The sequence below is a fragment of the Accipiter gentilis genome, chromosome 12 (assembly GCF_929443795.1).
Source record: "Accipiter gentilis chromosome 12, bAccGen1.1, whole genome shotgun sequence".
NCBI lineage: Eukaryota > Metazoa > Chordata > Aves > Accipitriformes > Accipitridae > Astur > Astur gentilis.
Genome location: NC_064891.1, coordinates 9476085 through 9501012, shown reverse-complemented (window position 1 = coordinate 9501012; position 24928 = coordinate 9476085). Strand labels below are relative to the sequence as shown.

The 24928-nt window shown below is 40.3% G+C and overlaps 1 protein-coding gene across 7 annotated transcripts in view; it reads right to left on the bottom strand.

The window, feature by feature from the left end:
* The window catches only part of ANK2 (ankyrin 2), a 379623-nt gene that overhangs the window by 243817 nt on the left and 110878 nt on the right, over window positions 1–24928 (bottom strand). For 3 of the 7 annotated variants that reach the window (XM_049814685.1, XM_049814680.1, XM_049814683.1), the window contains exon 1: window positions 8766–8898. The exons of 2 other annotated variants lie outside the window; for them this stretch is intronic. In XM_049814685.1, coding sequence (XP_049670642.1) covers window positions 8766–8846 — 81 coding nt within the window. In that variant the 5' untranslated portion in view covers window positions 8847–8898. Of the gene's footprint in view, window positions 1–8765; window positions 8901–24928 lie in introns of those variants that run through there. 2 more of the 7 variants (XM_049814664.1, XM_049814671.1) reach the window with 1 other exon arrangement.

Sequence of the window (24928 nt, the reverse complement as noted above, 5' to 3'; positions counted from 1 at the left end):
GCAAGTGCCAGGGCTTCCTTGGAAAACACCTTCTGCACCATTAGAAGCAGTTAACAAAAAATAAATGCAACAACAAAAGCTGCGCTTGTCTTTCAGGTGGGGAACACAAGGTACATGGGGAAGATACTTACACCTTTCCTCCCCAACTCTGAAGTGCACCAAAGGAAACGTGTAACTCAACTCTACACTTAATCCATTTAACTTGCATTTTTACACAAAATAACACAGTATCAGTAGTTCCAATGACTGAGTTGGAGGCCGTGATCTCTAACCAGAGCAGTGAGCCTTTGGCAGGGTGGTGACCTTTAGACAAGGCACAGAATGCATTTCCCATCTTACTCTTTCACTTGTTTTTGCAAATGCTGTAGTCATCACTCTGTCTTCAGCATGAGTAAAGCAGTTAAAGCGCAAATGGAAATGCCAGCTCATAAAGCGCCTTTCTTCAGTGTGTCAAAGCTAATGAGCATAAATCATAGATTGATTGGAAAATCGGCACCCATTCCAGAGCTTCTGTTTTCTGATATTCACCACACTCTGCTCTGTTGCATACGTACACAGCAACAAGAGACCAGATCCTCAGCTGATGAAAGCTGGCAGAGCCCCTGCTGGCTCTAACAAACCTACGCTGACATCCAGCAGAGACTATGGCCCACTGTGTTCAGTTGCCATGCACTAGAAAAAAACATGCACAAACAGGCTGAGATACAGCATAACAACACATACAAACGCATACATACACAACCCATGGCTTGCTTCTCCTGATGTTTACGCCTATTCATTCATTTTTTGATTGGATCATAGCAATGTATCTACCAGGACAGTCAGATTAGGCTTCTAAGGGTTTGCATGATGAATGACTGCCACTGTTTCTTGACATTTATACGTTGACATCTGATCTCTGATACTGAAAGCTGCCAGGCATATTAGATGTTTAAAACACTGAAAAAAGAGGGACTAGCAGAATCTTTCAGTCACAGGGAAGTGGCACAATTTTTAATACAAACAAGGTTCAGAATTTTTTATAGAAGGGTATAAATTGTTTATAAACTTCATCAGTTCACACTTTCATTTATGTATTTCAAAACTATCACCAATGTTCTTTGCTGCCTCAACTATGTCGACAGATACTTCAAACACTGCCTTATAAAGAAAGCCTAGTAGTGGAACAATTACAGATTTAATTGATCATGAAGCTAAATTGTCACAGGAATCTGTGCATTCCTGATGTCAATTTAAATCCATACACTCTGTTTGCTCAGATCCAGTACGACAGCATAATATAAACGCATGCCATCCAAGACTGGATTAAACAAAGCAACCAAGCACTTCTGAAATACTTTGCCTGTGGCAGAAACCTATATGCTATTTAACCTAAAAATGAGTTCAAACTGCAATTACTGCCATTTACTCTTATCGTTTCCTTAGGAGCCAATCCTATTCTCCAGAGAGCACTTCATTCATGGACTAAAATTATGTGTGTGTGTGTGCACACGCACGTGTGTGAGCTAACCTGAGAGAAAATAGAAGTAGGTTACAAATTGTTTACCTGCATGTAACCCAACTGCAGGCTAGGTGGAAGCAGCCACAGAAAAGGTGAGATAATATGGGTAGGCATCTACCTTCACTCCCTAAATTGCTGTGTGCTCAAGGAACGTTTTTGTTTCAAGAAGGTTTGGGGAAGACTAATCAATGCCCACACATTTGACTTGCAATGCCTGTAAGGATACACTGCCTTTTTGTTTAAAAGGCAAAGATGTAATACTACATTTCCATCCCCCAAAATCACACTCACAAAAGAAAAAGATTCATTTGAAAACTAATTACATGTATTTTCAAGTAGGAATTGTTGACAAAAAGTGACCTGAAGCAACTCACTGCCTCTCTCATGCAATTTTAGAAACTACTCTGAGGGAGCCTTAAACACTGGCCCACCACCATCTACTTCGTAAAAAAATTTTTCCCCTCCTGTATTTGGTGCCAGAGCATAACGAAAACAAGTGGAAGTAAAGAAGAAAATGCAAAATTACTAGGATCACACCAAATGAATAACAGTATAGCAGATTTCTACTGAAACCTAAGTATGGAAATACTGAGTTATTCCTATACAGTGTAGGAATAATAACAGTAAGTTCAAACTTTCAGCTCAGCAATTTCTGTCACCAGGACAAAAGCAACCCACTTAATCAGCTAGGAAAGATTTTGAAATAATTAATTCCTGCAAATACATGAGGATGTAAGAGCCTCTAGCCATCTTGCTATTTTCTTGGCCTCCCTCTGTTCCTTGCATTTCAGAGCTCCAGGGTTCCCAACGTCTAGCCTAAATATCTACGTGCTGCATATGTCAGTCTCAATTTGTAGAGTGGAAAAACTTTCCTAGCCAGAAACGCAATCTAAAACAAAAACATAGCATGCCCAGTGGACGCAGGGACACAGCTGCACAAAACACGGCATCTCTGCTAGGGACAGGCAGGTAAGAGAGGCAGAGAACCCGAGAGGGTGCTGATACACCCCCAGACTGCTGCTCAAATCAGCTGAATAGCCAGACCTTGTGTACACATCTTGCTGAATGGTGACTGCCTGAAGAGAGAAATGGTGCAATAAGTAATATTTAAAAAAGCAAAACAAAAAAAACCTACAGAACACCAAACAGAACGCTCACTACAGGTATGTTTGTAAGTATCAGACCTTCTCACTGACCTATCTTGTTGCTAAAACCCTTCTCCCAGATGCTCTTCCATCATACACACGCTGCAGCATAACCAGGAGGAGAGGAGGCAGACAGAGCGCATGTGGCTGCCTCCAGCACGGACCCCAATGTCCCCAGAGAGCCAGGACAGGCAGCTTTAAGCTGCCGCCTGAAAGCCCAGCTCAGCCTGTGTCACTGTTGGCCTGCAGGAACGCGTGACAAGGCTGCGAGATGTGCAAATGCGATACAATATGTGCAATACTTGACAGCCCCAGGCACCCTGCAGGGAGAAAGGGAAGCTGGCTGGGGAAAAAGGGACTCGCTTCTCTGACTCAACTGATGTTTGCCAAACATTGGTGAAAATGAGCAAGAACTGCAAATGATAAAGTAGGAGCCCAGACTGTACAGCAGGCGGATGCAGGCTCAACACTTCACGCAGTTCTGCATAAAATTCACCACTCTTATCCAGATGATTTCCTCCTTGTTACCTTCACAGTATTTAATCTGTGAAATGTAACACTTGCACAAATCTGCCAATACACTAACTCCATCCCTTTGTACCTTCCTATTACTTTATTAATAAAAAAAAAAAACACCAACATTTTTAAAAGCAATGTATAGACATTAACTTCAAAGCCCACAATGAATAAACGTAACTTTGTAAGTAGTTGCGTCAACCACAAGACTTGTTCACGGCTTGTTCCACCAATACAACAGAGCACAATAAAGCTTGAAGTGATCCTGTTACACTAGAACATAAAGAGCTAGAAAGGCCAGGCTCAGCCATGTGGCCAGTAAGTATCACGTACTCTGTCTTACACACTTTACCATGCTAGAAAAACAACCACAACACCACCACCAAATGCTGTAGTCCAGATGTTCAGCTGTATTGTCCATCATTATTTTCCCTGTCTCATTGCTCTAAGTAAATGGAAATTATTTCTCCAGAGTGTCAACCACCATGGGGCTGCCATGAGAGAAGCACGGGGCATTGTGCTGATGCAATCATCAAAAGTGATGGTTGCTCTGTGGCAACTAGTGACGTAGAGATAAGGTGCTTAACCTCATAGCAGAATAAATACACCTCATTTTCATTTTGTTACCAATGCACGTAGCAACTAAAGCTCAGGGGGACAGGCAGGGAATGAGAGAAGAAAAGACACATCGAAGCATTTGTAGCTCTAATATTAGGTTTATATCTGGCACAAAATGTGCTGGAAGCCCCGTGATAGGACGAAAAGGCAAAGAGAACAAGCAAAACCTGATCTCAATAATGCAAGAATATCAGCGGAGTTGCGTCAGATTTACAACAGCGCAAACCATATTGAAATGTAGTGCAGACATTTCAGAATATGTCTGGTTAGATCCCTAACAGTCTCTTTACAAACCTGTCTCTTACCTCTATGACCTAAAAATAAGTTTGTCTTTCCATTTATTCTCTTCTTTCCAGAGGAAATTCTAGCACCATTTCTCTGCTTGTTTGCATTCATGTAAATTGGATTAACCCAACTGAAAGCAAGGCAGTTCCAGTTCTCTAAAACTGGTTCAGCTGAAAAAAAAATGAAACCTTCCAGACTTACAGAAACTATGTTACTAGTAAAATTAACAAATATTGAACACCAGTGAGTTAGGTTAACTTGTAACCACCACTTTTGCTTTGTGATAAAGCCTTTTAGATATCCTGGTCCTCCTCATTAGCTCTTTCTGCCTGTTCAGTTTACTGTGTGTCGTCTGAAGGAAAACCTTCTTTCTTCTAAAACTAGAGGACGTGTTCTTAGAAGAGGAGGCATACTCTGGTTTTGTCTCAGTTGGATCATGAAATGGTACAGCAAAGAGCAGCATTGTCACAGCTATTTGTCTGTCACCAGTAATAATAGGATAGCAAGGGAAACAGCAGCAACTAGAGAAGACTAAATTAGACTTCGCAAGTGTGAAATGAAAGCAATTTAGAGGAAACGCCACCCAGCAGACTGGAAGTGCTGTCATACAAGCCCCCATACAGATTTTAGGGAGAGATGGACACTGGTTCAAATTTTTCTTCTGATGGCATCCAATTTTCCACTAAATTTGGTAGCTGGAAGAATGAAATAACCAGGTAAACAAACATTTTAGAAAACTTAAATAGCCACATTTACCATGAATTAAACCGTTACGTAATATTATTACAGCGCAGTAAATGACATAGGTGAAAACACAGGAACATGGGATCGAAAGGGACCTCCTTCAGTTGAATCTAGTCCAGTGATACATTTGAGAAATCGCATCTCATCCATAATTAATCAAGTTTCTCTTGGCTCTTTACCTGATTAAACCTATTAGAAGGCTGCTGAAGAGCCTCATTTCCTTTTCCCCTCAGATAGCCTTTTGCTTTAGCACACTAAACCCAAGCTCTTCTATTTTGCGTAAGACAGGCTCTCTCCTAGTAATCCCTCTCTGCATGCTTTGTGTACATTTGGATTCTTGTTCTTCAACATAGATGACCAATGCTGCACTTGTATTCCAAAATGGGTCTCAATTACCAAGTGCATGGAATGAATAGTCTTAAGTAATTAGAACTCATTAAAAGTATTAACTTGTACACGGCAATGATTCCATTAGCAAGTATACAACTTGCAGTGGAAACACCTCACCCCATACATCCAATTTAATTTTTTCCACAGATACATTTAAAATAGGAGATAATGCTTAGGTTAGGAAAGAAGTTTCATTTGTCTTCCTTTAAATCAGCACTACAACTTCCTCTGAGCTTTTTGTTGTATGAAATTGACTCCAAACTTTTAATTTCTCTTAAATAATGAGCAATACAAGTGACAAGACTGGAATTCTACAATAAGCTAAACCAGATTATTTTTGCATCGACCCATCAATGGTGTGTGCTTTATGATCAGCGGAGTAAGAACCTGTGGTTTCTGGAAACCCCTTTGCCATCAATGCTTTTAGTACTAGACACAGGAATATGCTTCATTTTCTACATGATGACCAATACTAGTCATTTTTGATCTGAAACACTCTATAATAAAAGACATCCTTGAAAGGAATTACAGGAATTTGGCACTTATGACACTTCACAATACACTTGGCAAAACACAAAAGGAGGCGTCAAAAAACTAACGTATTATGAATTCATATTCACTTGCTATACTACTCCTTTAACATGAATAGTACACCAGCTACCAAGACGAGAGGACCGATGCACACCAAGAGCTGCTCTCACTGGGCTTCCATGCAGTTACACCAGCAACAGAACAAGGCCGTTCTGTTCACTTCTGCCTCCAGGATGATGCATCCTATGCTCTCTAACCCTAGAACTGGAGAAACACAAAAATTTAGCATCATTTTTTTTCTCCAGGAACGCAAATTTCACCCTATCCCAGTTATCATGTGGAGGCAACGTTCCACAGGGAAACTGGATGCAACCCTACCATTGGATTCACAAACCTATTAAGGCAGCCCACTGACTCACTGGAATGCACAAAGCCACAAGCATCACCACAAGAATTAAATCTGGTTTGGGGTGAGTAGGTTTTTTTCTCTCCACGTTACCAAAATTTCAGGTTTTCCTATCCTGTATTAGGATGAAACTGAAGCCTTTTAATTTTCAAGTGTACATGCATAAAAAAACCCCTGGGGTACTGCTGAAAATTAGATAAAACCCTACACTGCTTCCTAGCTAGGACACCCTCCTGGAATACAGAAGATCAAGCTGAATGCTGTATCTAAGATGCATTTCTCTCTGTCTCTCCCAATACATAGATCAAACTCATCTGGCTCAATTAATATTTAATTATCCACACAAAAGGGATCAACTTCCACAGAACAGATAGAGGGCACGTTGGATAGCGCAATGCAGCTTCATTCAGCAAAAGTAGTTCAGAACCTGAAAACAGGCTACATTACTTTTAATTTTGGAGCTCCTGCACCTGGCACTTTCATCTCTGTTCCCAAAAGAAATTGTGCCTACTTAATCAAAATGCAAAGGAATTCAATCTGGAATTCTTATACTCTTGGCTATTCAAGAGTGTCTATTTCTCATCAAAAAAATTATATATTTTTAGGTTTTACAAAAATTATTCTTAGAATTTAAAAAGAATATTAAAGCCTAAAGCTGTGTTTCCTCATGAAGTCACTAAGGGTAAAGCTTCAGCAGAGCTAATCCAATACCAGACCTGAGGCACCAACATCTATTGCATCCAAACTGAGCAACTAAGAATTTTTTGGCTTACATTTGCCAATTAAAAATACCCGATTAATATTTTCTAGTTGTAAAATACAACTGTAAAAAGATACCCAAATATTCATTATGTTTTTTGAAAAATGAAGATGCATCAGCTGTTAGAAGACTCTGAATATGGAGACTCAATATGAGAGGCTTTCTAAGCATTCATTTGGCAGCAGCGGCATATACTTGTGTTCCAACCTTGAAAGGCTCTGGGCCACTTTACTTGGAAAATAATGGCAAAACAAGAAACCACGTACAGATGGATAAAAAAGAGGAGAGGGAAACACCCACTTCAATTCCCTAGGTCTTCAAAACCTCTCCCCTGGTATGACATTGTTCCCAGGTTATCTAAGAGTCAAATGAAAACACAGGGTATGCACTTGATCATTTGATTTTTTACTTCTTCATCTAGATTTAAATACTCCCACAAATAAACCCTTCAAATTCAGAGGTAAGTTGAAGCAAATATTTCCTCTGCTGCTTGGCTCTGCTTAAATATAAGGCCAACGTGCTATATAAAATCCCCCACTGTGTGGAGATCCAAGCAATATTCCAAGCACAATGGGGTGGGGTGAGGATGTTTTTGTTCAATTTCTTTCTTGGACTGGATTATCTTATGCCCTTACCATTATACATACAGAATCTTCCCTCTGTGATAAAATGGAGACTAACAGTATCACCTATTACAAAACAGCTTTTCTTCACCAGGTCAAAACCCTTGCAAAAGTCCCCGAGCAAGCGTCTGTCTGCAGCTCTACAGATTATTTCCATTTGTAGCAATTTGTCTTGCTCATATACCATGTTGGTGAAAATGCAAATTCTATGCAAAACGAGGGACTGCAGAATTCACGGATGAATATACTTTGTATGAATTAAATTCTTCCTCATCCTGCAAGCAGTCCCAGACATTTCAGTGGGGTGACTGATATTGTATCAATTAAGATTAAGGGGTGGGGGGGAAGAACCGTAAACCAGTTTATGTCATAATTACGCAGAACCACAGACATCTTTCCTCTTCGAAAGGAGAGGAAACCCAAGCAGAAACAAATAGTTACCTACAATTAGAGCCATTAAAAAGAAATTACCTGAAGCAGAGGATTGAAGGAGTAAGCACACTATACCCTGCAAATCAACCATTTACGACAGAGACTGGACACACAAAGTGCTCTAAGAACTGGGTGTGGCTGAACAATTCACATTTTTACCTAGTTATTTTTGTTAGCATCGCTGAATTACCACAGACGGTACAAAAGCCGGCGACACATCTCTGCATGCTTGTTTATAACGCAATCTAAGAAACATTTCCGGACACAGTAAACTAAAGGTTTATAAATCTGCAGCCGTATCGCTTGAAGAGGAAGGGACAGAAGCCCACAAGTCAAGCCGATGCCATCGCACAGGGGTTTTACATTTCCTCTGTCAAAACCAAGTGCCCTCTTTCTTACGGGGAGCACGGGGGAGCCCGCGCTGAGAGGCATCCCCTGCCTAAAGAAAGCAACTTCAACCCGACAAAACAGACAGCTATTCGCCAAAAAAAAAAAGCAGCAACAAGCAAGCAACGACCCTCTGCTTAACCCCCAGGTTCGGTTATCACAACGGCATCTATTCCCCCGTCCGGCCAGGGAGCCCGCCCTCGCCTGCGGAGTCCCAGCAGGTCGGCTCCCGGGAGCGCAGCCCTCGACCGCCCTGCCGCCCGCCTCGGCTTCCCCCGGGCCGCGGCAGCCCTCCCTCCCGCCCCCCCAAGCGGCTTCCCCGCGGCTGCCGGCCAGCCCGGGCTACCTGCCCCGGCCCCGCTGCCAAGGCCAGGGCGGGAGCCACGTTCCGAGCCCCGCACCGCCGCCCGTCGGCTCCCAGCCCCACCTTCTTGGGTCTCTTCCTCCTCTGATTACCGCCGTTGCACTTCTCGCCGCCGTCGCTCTTCTGGGCTGCCTCCTCGTTCATCCTAGCGAGCGGGTTTGCCGGCGCCGAGCCGTGCCATGAAAACCTCCGGCCGCCCAGCCCCGGCCGCGGGTGGTGCCCGCCGGGGGCGGGCGCAGCGGCGGTGCCGGTGCCGTTGCCGTGGCAGCAGCGGCGGCGGGGCGGGGCGGCGGTGCCGGGCGGCGGTGCCCCGGCCTCCCCCCGGCTGCCGGGAAGGGAGGGAGGTGCTGCACCGGAGGCAGAAGCGGTGGTTGGAATCGTGGAACGGTCACCGACGCCCCTGCAGCGAGCAGGGATGTCTTCCACTCGGTGCGGTTGCTCTGAGCCCCCTCGAACCTGGCCGGGAGTGGTTCCGGGGCTAGGGCATCGGCCACCGCTCTGGGCAACCGGTGCCAGGCACTATGTCACCGGTTGTTCTCTCCCCACTCAAGACGAGCTCTCAAACGTAAGAGTCTCATTGGAAAATGCACGCTATGCACTTCTAGTTCACCTGGCAGAAAGAACCACTATTGTGCGACAGATTGGCCCTGGCCCGGTACACGTGTTAAGGAGAGCTTTGGTATTTGCTTTATTTAAATAGAAGAACCAAGAAACAAAGAGCAGCATGAAGGAAAGCGGCTCACAACAGAAGGTACTTCCATCAAGAAAGGCTTGTGTCCTCCTTCCTCAGAAATGACAGAACAGCTCCTAAGAAGTCACAAGCGCTTCTCCCTGCCTGGCAGTAGCCAAGGAAGGAACACCCGGAGCTTCCCACATATCCCACGTCACTGCGGCCCAAGGTGCTGCTCACGCACACACAGACACCCTCCTCATCCCAAAACTCCTACACGTGAGCGAGGCGTGTGGCCACAACTAACATCTCAGAGATGATTCACTGTCAGTATTAAAACAGACAATGGCAGTGGGATTGGCACAGCATAAGGCGATAGTTTGTACTACTAAAATAAATCACCACCTCCTTGTTTTGGAATAACAACACAGCAACATTCACATGTAAATGCATGTGAGAACTGCAAATGTAGTCTTCTGTTTCTGCTCGTGAATACCCTAAAAAGAAAAAAAATAATAATACCGTTCCACTTACAACTGAACAAAACAGCCAAGTAACTTGCCCTCCTTCTCAAACAGTAGCGAAGGCTCCGAACAAAAGAAAAAAGTCACTTTAACTGCTTACTCAGCAGAGGAGAGGTTGGAGAAAGTGGAAAGGACCCAATGAGGCATGAATATGTACTCCCACAATCACGCTGGCTGCTAACACAACAAACATCTGCAGCACAAAAACAATGTAAGCAGTGTAACAATCTGATAATCTTTTTCTTTTTTTTTACTTGAAGAGCGACTTCTTTGTTACAGCTAGCAGTAGTAAATTCTACACTAAAGAGAGAAATAACTCATGTAAAAGTAAAGGGAGCTACAAATCTTGAAGAAGGCGGGTGCTATACAACACTGCATCTGTTATGCCATAATTAGAGCTGCAATCACAGTCACAGCAAGTATTTTGGGGAAGATGTACAACAGTCATTTGTTATCAGCGTCAGACATTCATTGAAATAATTTGTGAAACCTGTAAAGATGTGGTTATTCTTTTAATTTACAAACAAGCCTACTCTGCACACTAATGCTGTTTTTAAAGAAAGAGGTCATGTCCCCTTTCACGTTTTAGTCAAATTTTGTACAAATTCATCCCCCTCCCCAGCTCGTTTTTCATACAAAACCCAGCCTTTTACAGTCTTTGTCTGCTATTTGTTTATTCCCACTAAGAAGTGATCCTTGGGTTAAGGCAGACTGTTGAAGATTGTGGTGATGATGTATTGTGGGTTTTCTTCTTATGATAATGTTTCTTGCAAAATTAAAAAAAAAAAATCACTGATATTTCTGAATGTAAATATGAAGAAAACAAGTCACACATGACAGTTCTGAAAACTCAGAGGTAACAGTGCAGTGATGTAAATGGGATGAAGAACACAGTATTCTCACTCTCGTCCAATTTCATCACTTGTCCCTCTGTCCCTAGAAGAGATGGGACTTGCTACTGCATTTTTAATTCTATATTTATTTTGGTCTTCAAGCTGGAAAGAATAAAGAAACAGGATTGCAGGAGAAATCCTTGACAGCCAGGAAGAGGAGCAGATTTTCCTCAGTGCTTGATGCTTTGTGAAAGGATGAAGTCCCTGGGAGTCACCATGAGTAGCAAAAGGCCAGTACCCCGGGAGGTAGCCAGTGTGAAGTGCAGGCTGTAAGATGTGAGGAAGAAGTGAGAAAGGCAGTTTGAGGATTTTCAATTTCATCATGCAAGTTTTCTACTTCTTCCTACTCCATCCTCACATAAGTCCATGCCAGGGTAAAAATACAGAAGGAATTAAGCCATGGTTAACTAGCAAGCTAGACTACAGAGTAGGATCCCTCACATTAAGAAACCAGCCTGTAATTGTCCATTGTGAAGCTGCACCTTTCTCACCTGATATTTTCTTTTTTTTTCTATCAGTACACGAGAGTTGCACTGCCACACCACTCCCTGTGAAATCAAGTGTACGGTGGGACAGTGCCCACAAATAAAATACTGGAAAAACCTACTGTGACAAGTATCTCAAATACTTACTGATAAGAGCTACAAAACCAGCACAAACTCACACGTACACATTTACTGAAGGACGACAACCTCATTAACCTTAACTGCTCTTAGCTCACATCCCCAAATCCTGGGCATTCACCTTTGGCAACACAGTTTTAGGTGTAGTCAAAGCAAACAAATGCTCTTGCTCAGTAACAACAGGTCAGTATTCTTCAATTCCCACGATGCCAGAAATCCAGCATGAAACCTAATCAACCTAACCAACCAGGGAATGGTATGAATTGACAATAGGTCTAATAACTGCACAAGCTCAGATCTAATAACCACACAAGCTGTCTCAAAGAAATGCCCAAACACCCCAGTAAGTCCTAAATATTCAAGACTGGTGAAGGCATTCTTCCTCATTTAAAGCAGTTAGGAAAAAAAATTACAGCACGTGGATTGCATTTCCCTGACAAAGCAAAATTTATTAGCTGAAAAGATATGTACACACAATCAAATTTCTAATATGGGGAATTACACAGGAAGTAATTTTTAACTCAGTTGAAACAGAGGGCTGAAGTCACATACGTGATCACCCTTCAGCAGTTTATAAAAGGGATATTGTATCTCCAGCCCATATCTATCAACCCACAGAACCCAGTGCCAGATCAATAGCTAGTAATTTATGATCAGGCAGTTCCCATGAAAGAAGGTTTAGATGATCAGGTAGATTGGTGCATGGAAACTTCCCACAGATATATCCTATCGGTTATGTTGTTTTGAGGACTGTATTCATTACATGCAAGTCCAGGTGCTTAGCTGAAGTGCATTAATCCACCCGACATCTGAATTGCATTCCCATGAACAACCTCTCAGGTTAACAATGTACAATTACTTCCCTTCGTACAACTTTGATGAAGGAGATTCTAACCCAGCTTAAATTTACTGTAATGGAGTTGGAAAGAAATTATGCACCAAAAGTGTGAAGCTACTCTCCCTGAAAGTTCTTCAGCAAAATGCTGGCCAGCCTCTCTGCAAGCATTACCAGAAGCTTCTTGTAGTATATTAGCAGTAATGGCAGCAGTATTAAATGAATCCCTTCAATTTGGTAAGTGCGGTCCATCGGAAGGGCTTCCTTACTCAGTTTTGCTTGGGTGTTTTCCAGACCTAGGACCCTTACTCCCAAATGCATTCAGATCGGCATGTAAACCAAAGCCAGAGAAGGTCCTTTTTACAACTTTTGGCAGATGACGCTAGCCTGCACTGAGCTCCATAAAGCTGCAGTTGGATCACTGCTGCTGTGTAAACTTTCAGGCCTAGAACTAGCTCAGGCAGGCAGTCACTAGCTTCCCCTTTTCAATCACAGAAGTCATGCTTTCCTAGTAAAAAATCACCTTTTTCTTCTTCCAGAGTCATTCCTTATGCTATCATTCCTGGTTACTTGCACAGTTAAAAATTCAATCCTACGAGGCCAGCTCTGTTCCCACTCAATTCAACAGAAGCAGATCCATTAAATTTAAGATGTTGAAAATCCCACCATCACAACAAACAATGAAAATTAGAAACTTATCTTATAATTAAACTAGGACTTTCTGTGTACAAACGCCTGATGGGAGAGCGTAAAGAAGACTGAAACAGGCTCTTCCCAGTGGTGCCCGGTGACAGGACAAGAGACAACAGGCACAAACTGAAATACAAGAAATTCCAGTTAAACGTAAGAAAAAACTTTTTAAACGTAAAGGAATGGATTACCTATATAGACTATGAATTCTCAATCCTTAGAAATACTCAAAACTTGACCGGACACAGCCCTGAACAACCTGCCCTAGCTGACCCTGATCTGAGGTTGGGATTGGACTAGATGGTCTCCAGAGACCCCTCCCCACCTCGACTGTTCTGTGATACAGAGTACATTGGAAATAGAGCCTTGATTCTGCAGCTGTTGTGAAGAGTGCATTGCTTTTAGTAGTTGTTAAAGGCATTAAAATATTCAGGTGTTCCAGTTGAGTAATTGCAAATATTGTAATTCTTAAAATGATGACGCCTATATTTTGTCAGTTGCTTCTATATTTAGCATTAATTAAAAAAAAAAAAAAAGGCACAAAACCTCTAAATATCATGTCCAGTAAGTGCTCTGTATCTATTCAGCAGCATGGCACAGATGATCATGTGGGATTTTATCGACTTGCCCCTACAGGAGTTTCTGCTGGTTACCTTGAGCTGAACCCTCAGCTTCCATCTGTCCCACCCTGATAAGGGAAGAACAATAGAGCGAATCAGAGGTGGAGAAAAAAGCCATCTATGGTTTACCACTGAAATCATTGAGCGAAACTGTAATACGAAAGAGTTAAAGTATGCATTTATCTCATTATACCAAAAAATCTGAACAAATTATTTTTATGATGAAATTAAGTTAAATAACACGTATCACAGAATTAAGCATTTTTACATGTTGTTATATAACTGTTCCCTATTTGTTCCCTCCTCAACGAATACAGCTCAAAGAGAATCAGTAGCAAACAAAGGTACAAGCAAGAAAAAAAAAAACAAACAACAACAAAACACCCAAAAGACACAAGAGACCAAGGAAAATATTTTTACCCTGCTCAACAAACAATCAAATCATTCCTTTTTAACTTGGCAGTCACATTTTATTTTTCTTCCCCCTATAGCTTGCTCTGTGTAAAAATTCTGAGTGCAATCCTGGCCCTGATAAAGACAAGGGGAGTTTCATTGTTGACTTCATCCAGCCTACCCAACCATCACCATTTAAATACAAAAAAATATCTCCCACTAATATAATGATCTTCCTTATGCAAGGAGCAAGCAGGGCTTTTAAGATACAAACCTTGACTTGGTGACCACAGAAAATGTTTATTATTTTGTTTAATGCAAAGTGGATGCAACCTAATTTCTTCACCCAATTCTGTGTATTCCTTGGTATGAAAGGATTCATTTCTTGACAGAGACAGAGGGGATGAAACAACTAAAAGATCTAACTGGGCAATTCATATCAATTTCATTTCATTTTCCCCAGCATATCTTCCAATTATCAGCATGGAAAAAGAACTACAGTGGAAGACCAATGGCTTAACCACTTGTCAATAACCACTGCTGACAGATACTGAGCCGATTAACTGTATGGCCACAAACTCTTGGCTACCTGTGTCTGACTGAGGACCCACAGCAATAATCAACACAAGTATGACTTGAAAACAGAGGCCTGAGATGCAGTACAAGTGGGTGCCTGACCTGCTGAGAATCCAGATGGCTCCACTACGGGAGCTGAGCAGAACCTATCATTCCAGACCTTCGCTACCTCCAGCAAAATGCAGGATACAATCTTAATTTTCTTCTACCTAGTTGAGGATGGGACCAGGGAAGAGGAAGAGATAAAAAATATTTACAAGAAGAATAATTGAGGTTCTAGCCCAAATTATAAATCACAAAAACACCCCAAGTGTAAAAAAAAAAAAAAAAAAAAAAAAAAAAAAAAAAAAAAGGCACAGTGACCAGAGGTGGGTCAGTGTTTGTTTCTACCAATTCTGACTAATCTTCTAATAAGCAGATTCTTCCAACCATGTGTCACAGTTTTCCATTAAAAATAACCTGTTGTGTTTAAGAACTACTGGAATATTACAGAGTTTGCTTCTAAAACATGTGACAAAGTGATCTTTCTTGAATCTGGATTTATATTACATAGCTACGATTGAATGAATCTTCTCAGGATAGTAAGGCATCCAAGAACTACAAAGCCACCTTCCAAGAAATACAGCTGAAGTGTACTTCCATTCTTTTAACAAACCCCGTTTGAAAAAGAAACCCAAGAAAAAGAAAATCAACACAAAATCCCAGCTCCGCTTCACTCCTCGTTTGGGACTTCAGCACCCGGGCCGTGGACAGCAGTAGGAAGGGAGCCCCTCTCCCCAGCCGCCCTCAGCGCTTCTCTGGAGCCTCCCAACACTGGCACAGCACGAAGGCCTGCCATGGCTCCTTTCCACACAGCAGAAAGACAGCAGATACTTCTGTGGCAAATACACTCGGGTGGACTCATTTCCCCAGATGACTATCTGTTGGTGGTAGCAATCACAAAACAAAGACGATACCTAGCTGTGTGTTCTTGGCGTAAAGCAACGATACATAGTACCCTCTCATCATCCATCAAATAGACCATCATTGATGATGCACAGTAATACTGAAAATGTGTATTACAGAAAAGGTTCTTCTTTCAAAGGTAAATATTCCCACACTGTGAAAATTCCACATCTGAGTTTGATACTGTCAACAACTTGTATATGTGTTTTTTAAAAAAAGTATATATTTAATCACTTGGCTCTATTCCTTGTTGCTTCTATCTTCTAGGAAAGTGTCATTCCATGGAAGCGGCAAGACACTATCAATGTTTAAGATTTTTTAAATAAGATTTTCAACAGCCTTTAAACACTGATGAAAGTCAAATCAGCAGTGCTATACTCTGGAATAAATCTGAGACTACCTATTCAAATACCCATTAAAAAGTAATGCAGTACACAAATTTGACACTATCTTTTTTTTTTCTAGAAAGAGTGCATTATTAATGTCAAGCCACCAAGCTCATTAGACAAAGTAACGCCTAAAGAAAATTAACTTTAAAACAATTGGTCATTTTAATGAAACACTAACTTACTTTGTCCTTCAGTATTAACACCTCCTATTTGCTGGGATTATACAATATTTCTAGCATTATCTGCATTATAATTGTCAGCCAAGTTTCGCAGAGGTACAACTGCATAGTTTGAAGTGCTCCACAAAACACGTATGCAGCAAAGATTCACATCCAAACTGATAGTCAAAACACAGATTTAAAAAAATTTTAGACTGGGGAGAAGAAATTCCTCTCCACACTTATAGTGTGCTGTAGATCAAACAAATTAAAATCTATGAACTGGATGCACCATTTTCTGCCCAGTGGGAGCTGCAAATTGATTGTTTGCATTATCCATCCATCTGGTAGTTACAATTGAGTGTATGTGACCTCGCATAACACCTCTGTTTAGAAGACATCAAACTTATGCAAGACAAAAGGCTCTTAAATACCTTGCAATTATCATGCTGGTCACATGCTCCATGGCGATTGCTATAGTAACCAGACACTTACCATGGACATTTTCTAGCTAGAAGCAGTCTTCCCTTATGCCTTGAATTTTTATTTCAAAGAATAAAAATTGTTATTTTTAATTGTTAATTTCTGGGGTTTTTTGGAGTAAAGGAGTTGAGGCTTTTGTGTTCATCTGGCAGAGCAAAGATTACCAGAAGTGAAATCTGAAATCACTTATAAAGGAAAATTAGAATAAATGTTTATGTCACATGTTCTGTAAAATACAGCATCTTGTATCATTTAACATGCATAAAATGCAAGAAAAATGTGTCATATTTTCAGCAGAAAGTAACAAAACAAAAAAAAATGTTTTTTTTCTTGCTAGGTACTCAAATGAGCCTCTAAGATCGAAATTATTATAGGTACATCTAGTAGTTATGATTGTTATATACAACCTTTTCTTGCTAGGTACTGCATTTATTTTATTGTAAGATATTCTGATCAAACTTCCACCTCCGATTTAAGGCTTTTTTGATACTGTCTCAAGATGAACTCAAAATGTTCATCTGAAAGACTTCAGCTATTAAAGATTTTACATTCACATGCTTTAGATCAAAAACCACAAACATGGTAATAGGATTGCCAACACCGGCGGAGCAGACCCAGGACTGACTCTGGGAACAGTACCAGTGGCACAGGAGGAGCAGAGAAATTACATTGTGAGGTTGAAAAAGGGGAAATGGACAGAAAAGTCAGTGCTTCCTAAAGCCTAGTGTTCTCCAAAACTGGGGGGGAAATCAAGATCTACAGCCAGCAAATATTCTGAAACTCTTTAGACAAATTGTGTAGCGGCTCACATACAGAGCATGAAGCTACTGCCATGGAACAGATGGTTGTCTACTGTTCCAGAAGTAAGGAAAAAAGTAAATAGCAATGGTACTCATGTAACCTTAATTCTACCTGTATTAATACATTATATAGTCTAATCATATCATTGCATATCTGTTATTTCATTAGAACCACCTGGCTCAGTCAGGGCTTAGATGGTTACACCAAGGGATCAACAAGAGATACAGAGAGCATCTGTTATCCGATTTGAAATTTTTTATTTTTTTTTTTTAAGAGAAATTAAAAGACATGGTCTAGGGCACTGTAGGACTGGGAACAGGATGGTGGCTTCACAGCTAGGGCAACTGAACTTCACACCAGATAACAGGACTCATGCTGCTACATCTGTCCCCAACATCATACTTAATAGAAGACAGGTGCTTAAAAACAAGCTGTTCACAGGAAAGTTTCTCATTTTCTGGACACTCAGAGATCTTGCGATCTTTTCTTCAAAGGTTAAAAACTCTCAGGCATAATCAAAGTCACAAGGACAGTTTATAAACTGGGATCAGCGAGAGGAAATACACTTACTCTGAAAAACAAAAGTCCCCCTTTTCCTGAACTAAGGGTCCAAACGGTCAAAACTTTTGAAGATCATTTCTCTCTCTCTCTTTCAGCTTCCCATCTATTAAATAGGAATAATTGTGTCTCTTCACTTAACAGAAATGTAATGAAAACTAATTATTTTTTTCAACACTGTGGATATTACTTTGATGAGCACTATAGATGAGCCCCCAAGGGAATATTACTTCTGTCTTAAAAGGGCGGTTTGAACAACACGTTGTAAATTAGGCCGAGGGCCACAAATTGAACAATGAGAAGGAAACAAGCTATTGAATAGCTGTTCATTAAACACGTCATCTATTTTGTGCACCGAATACAGCAGGAGTCAGTGGAAAAATGTATTATGAGCATGTGTAATTGAAGACTGTATCATGATGTATACCCATGACTGGGCCAAACAAAGGTTGCAAAAGCATCTTCTAACTCTGCACTCTTAGTTAACTCATTTCAGCATAGTTTTTAAGTATATATATGAAAAAAATAAGAAAGGACTCAAATATAACACAGGATCAAAGTGAGACATTCTGAGTTGACAGTCACTGCCATTTTCAGTGATCTCATATCTTAGGTACATAGCTTTCACTTGATGATATCAACTCCATCATTAGAAACTTGTTCAAACAGGAAAGGGCCAGCAAGAATTATTTCAGAAGAAAAAGAAAGGGTGAGTTAACTGAAAATATGTATTCCCCAGGCAAGATGAGGAACCACAAGCGCTTCTGATTTAATCCCAACACTGACACCAGCTCCTTTGGCTTTTATTAATCATTACTAGAGCAAACCCCTGACACCCTAGGAGCTTGCCAACTGGTTCCAAAGCTACCCAATTGCTCAACTCCATACACCAACCCCATGAAATACCACGCTGTCACAGGGACATAACTAAATGCATCCTATTATAAACTGATATTGTGAACCAGAGAGACAATTATTAGCACAGGACACAACAGCAGTTTGAGTCCACCCACGAGCAACGGAAATGATTCAGACGCACAAGGCAGCCACTTACAGTACTGAGCTCTGCACAGCAGTGGAGATGTTCTGCTAAGTCAGTTGATCAGTCAGATTTTACTGCTCTTCATGAGACTTTGTTTTCAGTTATTATTATTACTATAAGACTGTAGATTCCTTCAAGCTATTCCACAGTCTTGTTACTCTGGGCCCAAAAGCAAGGAGATAATACTGTGTAAGCCTCTGTGGTAAGTGGGACTGAAAGCATCCGAGCACTGATCACGAGCCCCTCTCCAAGCCACAATTCCGAAGACTAATGCCTGCAGGAGAAAATCCTGATGCTTTCTTAACCAATGAAAGCACTGTATCACAAAATACCAAAACCTTGAATGATGGCTTTCCCCTAAAAAGCTTCCCATTCTATGCCTGACTGTATTGGCATCTTCCTGCACCCCATTTTTTCCTGCCACAACGTTCCATTTCAAAGTGTTTTAGTCAAATATCTGGGACAGTTTCTCGCCTTGAGTGAAAAAACACTTCCTCCAACTTTGAGAAAAATTGCATGTCTATATTTAGCAACAAAAACTGGAGTAACATTTAACAAAAAACTTATTCTTCCCTTACTGCAAAAGATCACTTCAGCACATCAATCTGACACTGTTCTACAGAAAATCTATCTTGTTAGAAAATATTCTCTTTGGAACTGTACTCAATGAAATACGCATTTAAAAACACCAGAAGTACTTACTGTTTTCACCCACAGGTATTGTACTTTGGAAAAAAAATATTTTAAAAATAACCACTTTCAGAATATTAGGAAATAAATGACTTATAAGATGTTCTCTTTGTGTTCAGGTAAGATATTTGGTGCACAGATACGAGTAGGTCCTCAGTTTTGCTCTTAAGTGCTAGACTGAAGACAAACTGAGGCCCAGGCTGTGATAGGATTTTTTGCTGTTGTAGCAAATGGACATAGGCAGCGCTCTCTGTGCCTCAGTCCTCTGCGGTCGACAAAAAAGACCCCATAGGTTCCAGAGTCTGCTCTGAGCTATGCTGGCAAATCAGCCAACTACAACATTTAGTGAATTCAATTCAGTGAAGCATTTAATCACATTTAAGTGCTTTTCTGTACCGTCATGATCTTAAAATGCATGCTGGAGTGCTGTAATTATAAAATAACCTTATACATCAGCCTGTCCTGCAAAATAAAGAGTAAAACAATGAAAAATCACATCTGCATAGTTTGTTACCTCATTTAATTGCCTTTAAAAAATAAAACTTTTAGGTCAAAATTCTCAAATATGCAAGAAGCAAATACTGTTCATTCCTAGAGACAATGGATACTTACTGATTTATTTTTTTTTCTTATTTTATAACCTTGCCACTTCTGTCAAAATACGTAGTCATCAGCTTTCTAAAGTGCACTAGACAGGCAGGACTTGCTCGTGACATATAACAACTTGCGAGTAAATAACATTTAATAAACAAATCAGCAATGAGTCTTAAGTATCAACATTGGGTTTAACATCAGAACATATTTCCCAATACAAAGCTCAATTTTTGAAACACACTGGAAGAGACCATCTTTTTTAGCTGACACACTAAAGAAATTACTAGTATCCGGCATGTAGCAGTCCTGCTCTCTTGGATTCACCTTAGGGAAATGGCACTTCTCTTACAATGTGGCAATTAACCCTCCCACAGTGAGTAACAGGATGAATCATTCTACAATAGCAAAAAAAAAAAATTCAAAGAAAATGGCTACACTGTATATTCTTCTGCCTTAAAATAGGTCTTTCCTTCATATGCTGTACTGTGAACAGCCCAGATACATTCGATCTTAGCATAGTTTTCCTGTTTATGGTATCTTAAGCCAAAGCCTATAAAGAAATGAATGCATTTATTTTTAACTCCCTGCCTCAATAGGGAAACTCTGGCAGTGAGGAGCCAGGACAGTCTCCGGAACACTGTTTACTCTGGAGCCAAGCCTATGGGGTGGCGTGGGGCCCCCCGACAGCCTGCTTTGAGGAGGCAGAGGTGTCCAGATCAGCCACTCACAGCAACCGGAGATGATTTTCACATCGTCTCCCTCAATAAACGCTCTCCTCAAAAGCTGCGTTGGCGTGATTGCTGCCCACACAGATACTCAAGACAGCTGTATCATGGCAAACCTAACTCACTATATCTGATCATTTTGGCAGACAGGAGAAATCTTTTCCTTGCTATGTAAAACAGGCATGGGGTCCAGAAGGAGGTTAGACTCCTCTGCTGCACACCAGGAGCTCAGTTCAGTTAAAAAAAATAATAAAAAACAGTGCTGGAGAAACATTAATCTGACAAAGTTTTGGATGACAAAGGTCATCTTGCAAATATGAAGATGATGTAGGATAAACTTGCCCATAAGGAAAGTCCAAAATCTTCATGGTCTGAGACACCTGCTGTGGGAAATGGAGGAGGAGAGCACAAAAACTGAGTTGATTCTCAGACAGTAGGGTTGAAAAGCTTTTCAGAAATTAATGCTTGTGTGATAGAAACCCTTTTACTCCACAGTAGGGGCAATAAAACAGACTTGGGAAGAAAAAGGCTATCAGAGTATTCTTCCAAAAAAACTTTGGTTTGCTGTTTAAATCCATACTCTAACCCACACTTCATCTGAAAAGAATACATTTCCCCCTAGAAGCGAGAGCTAAACTTCTACTAAAATCTACATTAGTTCATGAGCAGGGAAAGCAACCTCTTTTCCCTATTTTTGTGCACCACATTCAAAATTTTTTCTCTCCCTCCAAAACTATTTGCTCAACTCAATGTATTTATGAATAGCTTTCGAGTTAAAAAAAAAAAAAAAAGAATAATCTGCAACATTTTGGGTTATAGACACTATTCACCAAAAGTATTTTGGTAAATGGTCCATACTTTGGTCAATTAAAAAAAGGTGTGTATCTTGTGAAGTAATAAGTACTTTTCTTTAAGCATGACTTTGGGATAGTAACTATTTTGCTGCAATTCTGGTGGTATTGAACAGTGGAGTTACAATGTGGTACAAAGTCCAAGTTGGCAAGTCACTGAAAGTGGAGCTTGGGAGGGAACAAGGCCACCTGAAGAGCCTAACAGCACAGCGACAGCTCTGCTGCAGCCACAAGAACCTCTGATACACTTGACCTTGAGACAAGAGCATGGAAGATACTGGTGTCTGTCCAAGCACATCAAGAAATCTTCTACTGGTGCAAAGAAAACCGATGAAATTGAGAGGAAGAAAAACAGAAAACAAATAAACCCAAAGACAGTTCTACCCTCCTACATAATTGATAAGACACAATGAAGTTACTGAGTTGAACTGAATCTTAAAGTTAATCTAGGAAACTGAAGAAAGACAATTTGTCTATAAACTACGGGTTATAAATGTAATGCTTGCTTGCAGGTTCGCAACAAACACATGCAATTAAGTGAGAAACAGCCTGAAATATTTGAACACAACTGAAGGATGGGACAACAGGTAGCAAATATATTTGGATTATAATATGAAAGGGTAACTTCCACTGAAAAAAGCAATATACATTTATGGTATGATTTGTTGCACTTTTATGACAGAGCTTCTTTTCCTTTTGCACTGACGTCAGGATTCTTAATGAGAACAGAAGGAATATAAAATGGCTTCAGTGTTTCTTTCCTGGAAAACCAGCTACAACAGCAAAGACAATTTTGAAACCTAATCTGATTTAAACTTCAGGGCTAATATAGCAGTTAGGAAAATGGTTACTTTTAACTCTCCATAACTGTAATGGCAAATTTTCATTTTGGAAACTTATGCAAAATTTCCACTTGCAGAATAACCAGAAAAGATAAACAAAACATTTTATGTAAAATAAATTGATATCTTATCCTGCAAAGACTTAAAAATATTTCCTGTTGCCAGCAAAAATACTCATAAAATTTGGAATGTGAAACAACAGCTGGGAGCAGTTAGCTATAGGAGAAGCAGACTGGTTTGTAGTTATTTTGCAAATCAATGCACATAGTGGCAGCCATAGGTTTTCATTTCCTTTGTGATAAGCCTTTCACAGAATGAAAACTCAGCAGTATTTCTTTCTACCATACTTTGGAACCTACTATGAATTTCATAAATTTGTATTTGAATGGTCTACTACACACTTTAAAGCACAACAGTCAACACAATATGGAAACCACCACACAACAGACGAAAAGGATCCTTAATCACATGGTAGCATTAAAAAAAAGCATCCAGGTAGCACCAGTCTTGTCTAACAGTTACAACGCTCACTCCAGACATCTTTTTACTGACTGCATGATTCAGGTTTCTTGGTTCTGTTTCTAGCAGTGAGTCAGAACCAGTTTCTCTGCAGGATTAATTTCTTACTGTAGCAGATGTGTATCTTACCTTACACAGGTTTTTCACCCTTTGTTTCTACAAACACATTCTTGCTTTTTACTACATGAGATGAGAACCAAAAACTGATACAAGAAAATGACTTCCAATTCTATGCAAGCATCTACAGAACTAATGAACCTCAGCAATTGTCAGATGAGGTATTCACTTCCTAACAGAGTAGACAGACATTGTTGAGATGCTAATAGACAACCGTTTTTAGATTCTAAATACAGAGGTAGAGAATTTTATCTGAAATATTAAAAGAAGTTAAAAAGGTTAATGTCAAACACAGATTTTGTTTCAGCAGAAAAGGTTTCATTAATTTTTCACTCAATAATGAGGTTTTTATTCCTTCCCTGCTGTATTTGTGGTGTTAGAAACACACTCAGTGTTTTGATTAACACCTGAGAAATGCAGAAAGGTTTTGTAACTCTTTATTTCTTGGTTTCATTCAAATGTTTGCACTGCTGTCATTGGCATGAAATCTAGATAACGTATCTGAATGAAATAAAGGCTACAGTGAAAAATGGTGAAAAACCAATGGCAAGCACACTTTCTCAACATAGAATTCAACTTATTTCATTTTTAAAACACAAAACACAAAACCAGTACGGGTTTCAACCCACACTGCTGCATGATTCCAGTTGCACATCAACATCAGCAGGCAAAACCCAAAAATCTCAGATATGGCTTATAACTTATGAGTAGAAGTGCTCACTTTAGAAAGCATATACTTAAATATAAAGTTCATTTCAGGGCCTAAGAACACTAAATATTGCCTTGGTGAAGGCTTTTATTTTTTTTTATTTTTTTTATTTTTTTTTTGTTATTTTTTTTCCAGCAATCCCTGTGGGTGAGTGTACTCTGTTCAATGGATCACAGATGAAGACCACCTCTGCAGTTTTCATACAGTAGTATATGGTTTCTTAAGTTACATGCTCTCAGCAAAGTCATGGACTAGTGTTCAAAACAAAAGGAAAATTTAGCATCGGGTCCCTTTATCAAGGACACCTTAAGGAGAAGGATTCTTAAACACGAATTAAAATATTACCATTACATATTTCTGTCTCATCTTAATACATGGTAGTATAACTACATCGAAGACTGAGATATTACTGATATTATTAGAGGCCTGGGACAAATTCACACAGAAAACACTGAGAAGTCAGTTCTCCCACATGCAGCTCTATATTAAAACAGGACTTCTTCCCTTAAGAGATGCTTTTTGTTGTTCTCTCCAATCGTGTGCTTTGGAATATAAACCAGATATGTCTCCCTACCCACAGCTGCAAAAGTCAAGCTGATCAGAAGATGAGCATTTTAGGAAGAATGGATCCAGGGATCTAGAAGTTCAGCAGATGTAAGAACTCCTGAAAGAAAATACGCTTTCAGCGGGCATCGCTCTACTGAGGGCAGAGGGGAAAACCTGAGGTCTGCTGAGGCTAGGGGTGCCTGTGGTTCACACTAATAAGCAGAAACTTAGAAGTGCAAACCTAGAACCTGTGCTGTTCCCCTACCATGTTTTCAAAAGCCCCATGAATTCTGAAAACATGGACTCCAGAAAAGAGTGGGCAGCTAAAGTCAAATTCATCCAGCAGAAGTGGCCACAGAGACAGCTCTCGGGACTTACATGGGGATACAGGAGCCAGCACAATCCTCTTTCAAGAAGATCGAAAACTGTCTTG